We start from the raw sequence: 10,797 nt of genomic DNA on the forward strand, positions 1-10,797 counted from the left end.
TATTACATAATACTAATCAATTGATTATAAATAACATAATATATCATTTTGGGGTCCCGTAGAAATATTCCATGGGAAGATTAAGGTGCATTGCCACATCATTGCTGATGGCTCCACACGAGGTCGGCAAATAAATAAAGCCAATGACGAGGAGGAGGAGGAGAAGGTCTTTCTACTCTTTGAACAGAATATAATGCAGATTGCTTTTTGTGGATAAAAGAGAGAAAGACCAGCTCCAAGTCATTATAAACCAAAAGCAATTTGCTCTTAAACTAGAAGCTACAGGATGTTGTCGTCATGATGCAAGAGCATTAACATCATTCAAAATTTCGATGATGTCCTATGACTCGCAGGGACAATGACTGATTAAGTTACAAATTCTTTTTGGTTGAGACAAAACGTCGTTCCAAATTGATGGCATCATTAATTAATACTCATTATTGCTCTACTAAAATAACAAATTCCTAAGACAGATGACATGTCCGTAATCTTGTGCATTCTGAATTACTTTAGCTATATATGTATTCACCAGTGAATATAGTGGGACGAGAAAAATGGACTACAAAAATAGCTTTATTTGAGGTACCTGTTCTCTACAAAGATTGAAAGATAGAAGAGTAGCCTGGAAAAGAGGGAGATAATGATGCCACCAACATCCAAACAGCTACTAGCGGCCATGAGGTGGCACTGCGAATCTTGCTAGAGTAAAGGCACTCCTATGCCTTTGCTTGGCCTGCCTCCTTCGAGTATCAAATTCGGGCTTGCCTGACATTGTGTCTGTTACTTGGCATCTTCAGTGAACTGGACAAATGGGTAACAATACTGAAATTCAATTTGCTGCTATGAGATTGTAAAGCATCTTGGTTAGGTGCAGATTAGGTATAGACCCTAGACCTCGAGGTCAGTCATCGATGGAAACAAATGAATTTTGTATCTTGGAAACTGACAGAGCAACCACTGGTCTTTTATAAGATGAAAAGGATGCAAAAATTAGATTTCGTTATTATATACCAAGTTGTCACGTAGTAGTCCGATGCAGGGTTTTCAATTTCGGTATTGCAAAAATTTCGGCCACCACCGAAACTACCGAATTTCGCGAAATTCGGCCGAAATTTCGGCGAATTTTTTTTAGAGACTAACGCATGAAGTATGCTTTTTCTAAAAAAAAACATTTAAATCTAAACAAATATTAGTATGATTTATGACTACGCATCTATTGAATACAAAAATATGCAATATAAACAATACAAAATTGAGTCTAAAGTTATATAACACATGTATTAGTGTATTACAAAATTTCGGATTTTTCTTTCGGCCACCACCGAAATTACCGAATTTCGTGAAATTTCGCCGAAATTTTGAACCCTGGTCCGATGGTCTGAGGTTTCAACTTCCTGTTATGTTCAGCCGATCAGCCAGACCTCAGCGATATTAACGAATTTCGTGATTTTCAGTGATTTTTCGCTGCAAAATAATTTGAACAGCTGATTCAAATAACGACCTGTCTTTTTAACCAAAATTTATCTGAAAAAATAGAAATTTTTATGTTCAAGTTGGTTGAAGTTTCAGCGATTAACACACTCACACAGATTACTGTCTTTTTCTTCAATGGTTCATAGCAAACCCACATTGCAGATTAAAAGTACTATATTAGAACTTACCGTTGACAGCATTTTTTCAGTTGAGCTGCTGCTCGAGTTTTGCTCTCTGGTGCTGTTTTGCTGGAAGCCAGGAGATGAGCTGCTGGTGCTGTTTTGCTCATATATGGTCTTAGATAGCGAGCACCGAGGTTAGTAAGTTGCTCTCTGGTGCTGTTTTTCGATCAATTTCTCGCTTGTTTTAACAACGTCAGCCAGGTGGTGGTCCAAAGCGGGAAATCTGTTGTTTGTGGCACAACTGCAAAATTAAATGCGCTGAAACAGAAAAACGAACAGGGTTGTAGTATGCTAGTGGATCGGCCCAATGCAATTCGATCCTTCAAGCCGTACACTGTTCTTTTTGGCCCAGGACTATACGTGGGCTAGGCTGATTCACCTCATATAAGCCCAAGTTGTCGCACGGGCCGCACCCCCACAGGGACGGGCCTTGCCAAACGAGTCGAACACAATGGCTTCCGTGGGACGATGCCGTGCGTGACTTCGTCGCGGCGCATGTGGTCGGTGCTGCATGTGGAGGTCCCAGAACATGCACATCTTGAGGTTCGGCCACCATCTCTAGCAACGCCCTCTGCATGGACGACTTCATCTTGAAGTTCGCCACCACCTCTAGGAACGCCTGCCAGTCCTCTTGTCATGATCAAGTTTTACTAAAGAGCATAGTAAATTGAAACCTAGAACAAACCAAGTGGGTCTACAGAGATTCAGAGAGGATGATCCAATACACAAGAACAATGTTACTGCAATAAGCATGGCCATTGACGTCGATCGCACAGTAAGGCTGGATCGCGAACAGTGGAAATGCTGGGGTTATTGCTCAATCTACTGCAATGGACACACGTGGTGGAGACAGTAAGCAATGGGCCATTGGCGAATATATCATGGATGAACTTGTTCTAGGTAGTGGCTGAGGCCGTCGTACCGATGTACATCCAACCATTACCTGGGACATGTACACGACAAAGAATTAGCATCATTTACGAATAAACTCGGAATTTCTATGAGGATGGCCACATTGAGTTCGGAATACGCAGACAGAGAAACTGTGCAAAGAAGAAACAGAGTTCACAACTAGATTGTGCGATCCCCAGTTGTTCTAGTAACAAATGAATAAAAAGGATAATTAGAAGCATAACAAATGTAAAAGATTCTTAGAGGCATAAAACTAGAATAAAATAGTAGGGTAAACAAGGTTATTTGTCATGGTAAGTTAGGGGTGAACATAGGGGCATCCATGGAAGTGGTAACTAGAAGCATAACAAATGTAAAGGATCCTTAGAGACATAAAACTGGAATAAAATAGTAGGGTAAACAAGGTTATTTGTCATGGTAAGTTAGGGGTGAACTCAGGGGCATCCATCGATGTCATAGTACTTATGGCAGCATGCAGAAGATTATTAGACAGGCTACAATAACAGGTGGCTAAAAAAAGTTATTGGACCGGCTAAAGAACCAGAAAAATGAAGAGGATTACGTACATGCAAAGCAGGATCCATTCGCCATCAATTCTCATAGAAATTTCAGGATGGTTGGGGTGGGCACGTGCCTCGTTCCTCAGTGCATCTTTTACTTTCATTGCCAACTCTTCACTGACTGTCTCGTCTCCATCGAGGTCAACCCGAACTGTAAGAAGGGACGGAAGGTGGCTTATGGTCAGGTCGTCAACAGTAAATTCACTATCCCCGAAATCCTCTGGCCGGATATACTAGAATTTAAAACGTTGAAGCATGGGCATAGCTCCAGGTTGGAACATAGATGGCACCGTTGAAAACCCAGAGAATTTGCACCGCGTCAAACATGGGAAGGCATCTGCCCTAATCATGAACCTTTCAAACACTTGTTTGGCGCCAGCCACTTTCATGTCCAGAACACGAAGAGCCTGCAGCATGCCCAGGACTTGGATGTCCTCACTTCGAACTTGACCCACCATTATGCGCAGGCGGGAAAGGTGGAGAAATGACGCGATATCGATCCATGTCGGCAACCGACTGGTTCCAAAAATAAGAAGATGAGATAGGTTCCACAGGGAGTCCACTGAGCCTTCAAGATCAACTTCAACATCATCTGAGATTACTACTGCTAGACTTTGGATTTTGTGCAGTTTGCCAAGGGACCCCACCAAAACTCTGCAGATGCTTTCTTCCCATCTGCCTTCCAAGTCCTTTCTGAGCATGACACATAGCAGCCTCAGTTGCGTCAGATGGCCTAGCTCTTCTGCGACGTATGCAGATTCCACATTAATGTGTAGCAGCTCCAGAGACGATAGATTTCTCAACCCACTCGTGGTTGGCAGCCTTGAACTGTCCCCAACATCAAGGCTCATTAATTGTCTCAGCCTGAAGATACTCAATGGCACTTCTTTTATACAAGTTCCATGGAAGTCCAATGTCTGCAAAAACTGTAGCTTCCCTATCTCCCTTGGGAGCTCGCCAGCATATCCAGTATCTGCTAGGCTTAGATACCTCAGGTGAAATAATATACCGACAAACTCTAGATTTGGATGATGAAGAAGATTGCAATCTTCAAGATCCAACACACGCAGAAGATTAAAGCATGAAAGGGGTGGCATAGTGTTAATTAAAGCATAACTGCTGATAGTAAGGGACCTCAATTTTGACATGTTGATTGTAGGGCAACTAGTATTGTGGATAGAGAGCCTGCGAGCCTTGTTTTCTGAAGATGTCATTTGCATGCAGTCACCACTTATAGTGGTAGAAAATTTTTCTTCCCTCGACAAGGAGCAAATGAGATCAAGCACCATATCATGAACCCGGCAAGAAAAAGGATTCATCTCATCCTCATCCATGTGTGCTGGCTGGATCAGGCTTCTATTTAGAAGCTCATTGAAGTAACTCTGTCCAATCTCATATAAGCTCTGCCTCCCATCTCCTTGTTGAACAAATCCTTCAGCTATCCACCTCAGTATCAACCGATCCCACCAAATGACATAATCTTCCGGAAATATACTTAGGTACAGTAAACATGTCTTTAAAGTGGGTGTCAGATCATAATAGCTAAGCAGCAATATCTTCCTCATACCATCAATGCTAGGATTGTTTGCTAGTCCCTTACCAACTGACTCACACATGTCATACCACACTTTTATATTTCTTGACTTATTAGCCAGCAAGCTAGATGTTGTAAGAATAGCTAATGGCACACCTCCGCATTTCTTCAAAATTTTTTGAGATACATCAGAAAACTGTTTAGGACAATCGCTTTCGGAGCCAAATATCCATCCATAGAATAACATTTTGGAGTTGTGGTGAGTAAGAGGTTTCAGCTTGTAGCAACCGCCAACATGCTCAGCAACATCAATTATGCGTGTAGTTGTGATTATTCTGCTTTTCAGGACATTCTCAGGTAGAGAACATCTTATTATCTCCCATGGTTCTGTATCCCATATATCATCTATAACAATGAGGTACCTATAAGTATGTAGCAATTGAGCATCTTGTAAAGCATAGTTACAGATGATTTGTAATATAAGCATATATATGACAATAAAAAATCGCATAGGTAAGTAATAAGAATTTGCTTGGACAACTTATACAAAGTATAGAAATAAGTCCATTGTTACCCTTTTCTAGTATTTTTCTGATTTCTCCCCGAAACACCTAAAGTTATACAGTTAACATTAGGATGGTATGCGCTCGGATGATATATGGCAGCAGCTTTCGCTATAAATTGGTTTTCTTTTGGCAAATTCAGTACAGTAGACTAAATTCTATCCTTTGCAAGGTATCTACTCAGTTACCCACTGCCTCTATGCATAGGCTATAATAAATTATCCAGCCTCATAGCACAACATTCAGCACATGTGACTAATGTTATGTTTTCCCGAGCACGAGGGAGTCAATCTAGTCATCGAATTGATAGATATTAGATCTATTAGAGGTAATTGTTGGCAGTAAAAATTAGAACTAGTGGATGCAGACACCATAGCTAATATTCCAATTAATAGCTAGCTCAAAATGTAATACCCCTCTAGTAAAAAGTTATTAACTGGCTCCCCAAAAGAAGTCCTAGAGGTAGCTAACAGAACTACTATTAAAATGCTATTAGCTGGCTTTCATGTGCTAGTAGCCAACTATTAGCACTAGCTAGTACATCCAAACAGGTCACTAGAGTATATATATGTTTTTACTATATTATTAGATGTATGAAATGCTCTTGAAAGTGAATAAAATCTTTCATTATCAGCAAAAACATTGGTTCCACTAGGTGGGGTATGGTGAAGACAAAAGAAGGCAATGCAAGTTGAATAGCATAATGTTAAAAATTCATTGGGCATTATAATATGGAAAGAAGATACACACAGACGCCACACATACTCATTGACGACTGTAACCTACCATTAACCTACATTTCTACTGTTGGCAGTACCACACAAGATAGTATATACCTCTTATGTTTTAGGAATTCATGGACAAGATCGGTGAGATGCTGTTGACCCAATGCGGTGTTGTGGATGTCCTTGTACTCTTTCTTGTCAAGCTCATAAAGAATGTCCTTCAGAACTTTCATAATGTCCGGATCACGAGACACTGATACAAAAGCCGTGCAATTGAATTGCGGTTTAAGCTTGTCATAAACGGCTTTAGCAAGCGTTGTCTTGCCTAGTCCTCCAAAGCCAACAATAGTGACTATCCTTTGTTCAGCAGACGACATGCCACCATGTTCCCTTGTCAACCGCGATATCAGTTCTTCCCTTGGCTCATCAATGCCAACAAGGCTAGCCGCTTTAGTGTACAGAGCTGTTATGCGAGGGTCCACTGAGGTTTTGGTAGGAGTAATAGCATCAACCTTGTACCTGTGTAGGGAGATGAAAAAACCAGAACAAAGAGGCAAATAAAAGAAAATTTTGGTGAAATTCAAATGCGAAGTCTGTGATGTCTCGGCCCTGACCTGTCACGTCGCTCGGCCACGTCCTTGACACGCTCCTTGATGTCCTTGATCGCTTGGCCAATCTCATGGAGAGTCTGGGCCTTCCCCACAATAGTTGTCATCTTCTTGATGAATCTTTTGATGCTCCTTTTGCTGGGAGGCTCAGAGCCTGGAACACGCACAAGGAAGGTGTCAACTATGTCCTCCATGTCGTAGGAGAGCTCCCGAACATCCCGAGCCCAGATCTTGACTGCTTCTTTAAGCTGCGCCTGTGGCACCTCTCCAACGTCGCGGAGGGCGGCACGCATGCTCTCGAGTTCTCTTGTGACGAACACGATGTCCTTCTTGACTCCCTTGTGCAGGTTGTACTCATCCTGGAGCAGCTGGCCAAGTTTCGGAAGCAGGGTTCCCAGCGCCCCTGTGGCAAACTCCATGGCTCCCAAGGTCACTACTGATTATTAGTATTCCAGAAACACATATGTACGTGGATCTAGGGATCAGAAAAAGGTATGAACGGTGCTCAGATTATACTGCAGAAGCAGAGTTCATGCACTAAAGAATTTTAAGCAGTGAAAGAAAATGCAACGGATTGAAATAGAAGAAGCAGGATGGAAACGGTTCCAGAAGGAAACATGGTCGTTCTATGTCCAACAAATATGAAACAATTTCTATGTCAAAAGAATTCCTTCTCACCAAGGTCTGCTGGAGGCGAGAGGGCGCCAGTAGTCGGCAGTTGGGTTTGGGTGTGGGTGGGAGGGCAGCTTGAGGAATGGGGCAGGAGTTTGCTCGAACGGAGACGCAGAGAGCATTTTAGCTAGCTGTGAAGGCTGCGTAAACACATCTTATACTATTATTACTTAGGGCCTCAATACGCGCAAGAAAAAATAATATTAGAAACACCTAAAATAATAAAAAAATATCTCGAAGTTAAATTTTGCACTCTAATCATAATCGTCAATAATAACCATTGTTAGACTCTATCACTCCAAAAAGAACATAAGCAACCCCTAATTTTTTTATCAAATTAACCAAATATGCCTTTATGTAATATAATATAATTCAAAATAATCCCTGAATCTGTACCTAAATTACTCACCTCTACCAATGTGAAAGATAATTCAAAATGACCACCAAATTTGCATCTGCATCTAAAATAGCAATCTTTGTTATTTTAAAAGATAATGAACTCTCTAAATTTGTGTCCAAATTACCATTGGTTTTGCTGGATATGCATTTGCTGCTATGTTCAGTATGTTAGTAATCAATTTTTCATCTAGGATTAGATCACCTAGGCACATGTGTGATATCACAATTTTTTTATTTTTACCAAAACTTGCCTAAGTATCTGACAGGCAGAACCACGGCTAATTCGATTTGCATGAGATGGCGACGCTCTTTGAAGAAGCGGACATTTTCTTAGCGCGCACTTTCACTAGCTTGGAAATGTGCTCAAGACAGGTCAGTGTCACGTCACCATCATGTTGAATAGATGACGTCGACGCCATGTCGCTCATGCTCTCGAAGCCATGAATTATTAGCAAGCAGCCAAGCAGGGGAGACCCGCGAGCCGAGTCTGTCTTCATCTCGTTATTAGTGGTCAGTCTAGGATGAGGATCCGGAGGCTGGGGTGATGTAGTAGTACACAAGTATTATCCTGGTCGTGGCACATGCGAATGGGAGGCCGCAAATAATTCATGCTCCTGCTCGCAGCGTCCACAACATGGCTCTTGTCCTTCCACCTCCCATCCCTAGTAGTAGGGATAGAAACGGATCGGATTCTCGTATAATCAAATTCGGATATCACTTGTTTATATATTTTAATTTGAATTAAACACAAATACAAATCCTAGTGTTACTAATTAGAGGCCCCAACAGAAGCACCACGTTGATTCTTACTAGACGCGTTAGAAAAAAAAGAAATGTACAATATTTAATGAAATGATAGGTCAAGTTAAGAAATTCAAATAAGAATGGTAGGCAACAAGTAGTCATTTCGCTCTATCAATGTTTTTGTAATTACAAAATAACTACACAAGGATATACAAGGATGGCTCATAAAAAATACAGTTATCAATAAAAAATCCATAATTAAATATATCAATTAATCCATCATTATTTATACAACATATATCATGAAATTATAAACTATATACATAAAAGTTAATTTACATCAATAAATAAATAAATTAAACTATTAAAATAATTTACAACAATAAATATATGATGGACCAAGATTATAGGGATTCATATAGGGCCGATTACGTGGCAAGGGTATGGGCTGGCCCACAGACAGCCAGGAAGACACCCGTGTAGGGGGCTCCCACACTCGGGAGCACCACACAAGGATATCACACAGGAGGCTCACCAACGTGTGTCCGTGTCGGGTTGCGGAGCGCGCTAGGGATCCCGCAGGCCGGATGACGGAGACACGCATGCAGGGCTCACACGCCTGGGAGCACTGCAACGTGGATGTCGTGTCAGGGGGAGCTTGGCAGCATGTGTCCACATCGGGTCATGGAGCGCTCACGCTATGGAGCCCATTGACAAACTACACTACGCCAGCCCGAGGCGAAGATGAAAGATCCGGACCCATGGGGACCAAATCTGATCGTTGGCCACCGAAGGATGCTGGTGCCAACGGGGAGGGGAAAGAGGCAGGGACGCACCAGCCCAGAGCAAGGGCAGCAGATCCAGGCTGTGGAGGGCCGGATCTACCTGCTGGCCGCCCACTGACACCGAAGTCGCCGGAGAAGAGAGGGAAGAGGCATGGGAGAATGGAGGTGGGGCTCGGGGTGAAGAGGTGAGGAGACCGGCACCCCATTTTTAGGGGCCGATGCCGGATGGCGGCGACAGCAGCCGGGGAGGAGGCTCAGAGGGGGGTGGGGTGGGAGAGCGGTGCTGTCGACGAAATCTAGTTGGCTGTCTGCCGAGGGGTATGGTCATGGTAGCAGATGAATCGGTGGAGGTGCGCGAGAGACAAACTAGATGGTGACATAGAACGCAGAGACAACGATTTAGGCAGGTTCAGGCTGTCAGCTTGATGTAATACCCTACGTCATGTATCTTTGGTGCATTGTATTATGAGATGATGCGAAAATGAGGGGGTCCCTACCCGCCTTATATAGCTCGGGGGTAGGGTTACAGGTCAGTTGTATCTATCCTGATCGGTTACATGATATGTGTTTACAAGGAATACGATATCTAGCATATCCGATCAGATTCTCCTTCGTCATCAAGGATGCTTCACGCAAGCTTGCGGCGCATGCTGACCTATGCCGTGCCCTGCGCGGCTTGATCTCGTGGGCTAGTCCTCTCCTGGCGGCGCAGCCTATGTGTAGCCCGGTGGGTATCTAGGGTTATACCCCCGCAGCTAGTCCCCGAGCGCCTTGTATCCGCTGAGCAACGCCGTCTTGAACTTGTCCGAGCAGTTCAACATGTAGCCGATCGACAGTAGCAGGCGTCCGACCAGTTTAACTGGGAGCCGAGCAGTTAAATCAAACATCTGACCAGTTTAACTGGTCGCCCAACACCGGACATACTCAAAGATGAGGTTTGCCAGAAGGATGTAAGGAGCTCAAGTAAAAAAATTTGAAGCCTTCGCCTTAGGTGAAATGTGCCCACTTAGGTTCCGGGCAGCGAAGTTGGACGCTTAGCGTCCCTGATTTAGTTAGCGCGGAGGAACTTAGTCCCGCGACAGCGGACAAAAGAGATGCTTAGCATCCATGCCTTAGGTAAAAATTACTCTTAGTGCCAAACAGGAAGCTTGAAAGATTGTAGTCTACGACTTAGTTCCTCTGAAGAAAATAGGGTCCTAGAAATAAGCACATTCACCGCTAGGTGAAGTGTGCCCACTTAGTCCTCGGGCCTGACAGTAGGTGAAGTATTCACGTGGTGCCAGGGTCCACAACAGTAGACTTCATACGCCAAACCAGTCCCCAGTTTAGCTGAAAACCAGTCCCAGCTTAGCTGAGAAAAATAGTACAGTCATCGCCAGATGACGTGTGCACACATAGTCTCCGAGACTGCTAGAAGATTGAAAAGAAATCTTGTAGCAGGATCAAAGAAAAAATCTTGCTTGAAATTCCCAAATATATCTATAAAACAGTGCTTTGCCCAGAAAAGCGCGCGGAGGTTTCGGGAGTAAACACGGCGCATCGGGCGCGGTTTCCCAAAAACCCTAGAAGTTGAATAGTTAGGGTCAAAACGTTATAAATCCGCCGTGGCACCGAGACACTCTCCCCATTTCTCCGTCCGC

At 43.2% G+C, this 10,797-nt stretch overlaps 1 protein-coding gene across 2 annotated transcripts; it reads right to left on the reverse strand.

The window, feature by feature from the left end:
* Positions 1 to 1,881: 1,881 nt before the first annotated feature.
* LOC136487329 (disease resistance protein RGA5-like) lies at positions 1,882 to 7,319 on the reverse strand. 2 transcript variants are annotated; one of them, XM_066484491.1, is made up of 5 exons: positions 7,236 to 7,319; positions 6,564 to 7,032; positions 6,061 to 6,468; positions 3,134 to 5,083; positions 1,882 to 2,598 (listed from the first exon to the last, which is right to left on the reverse strand). In XM_066484491.1, the coding sequence occupies exons 2-4, from the start codon at positions 6,974 to 6,976 to the stop codon at positions 3,361 to 3,363; spliced, it is 2,544 nt and encodes an 847-aa protein (XP_066340588.1). In that variant the 5' UTR covers positions 6,977 to 7,032; positions 7,236 to 7,319; the 3' UTR covers positions 1,882 to 2,598; positions 3,134 to 3,360. The 2 variants fall into 2 exon arrangements, with proteins under 2 accessions (XP_066340588.1, XP_066340589.1); XM_066484492.1 differs by lacking the exon at positions 1,882 to 2,598 and having other exon boundaries at positions 4,934 to 5,066.
* Between the last annotated feature and the right edge of the window lie 3,478 nt (positions 7,320 to 10,797).

Source organism: Miscanthus floridulus, chromosome 10 (genome assembly GCF_019320115.1).
Source record: "Miscanthus floridulus cultivar M001 chromosome 10, ASM1932011v1, whole genome shotgun sequence".
NCBI classification, from domain to species: Eukaryota; Viridiplantae; Streptophyta; class Magnoliopsida; order Poales; family Poaceae; genus Miscanthus; species Miscanthus floridulus.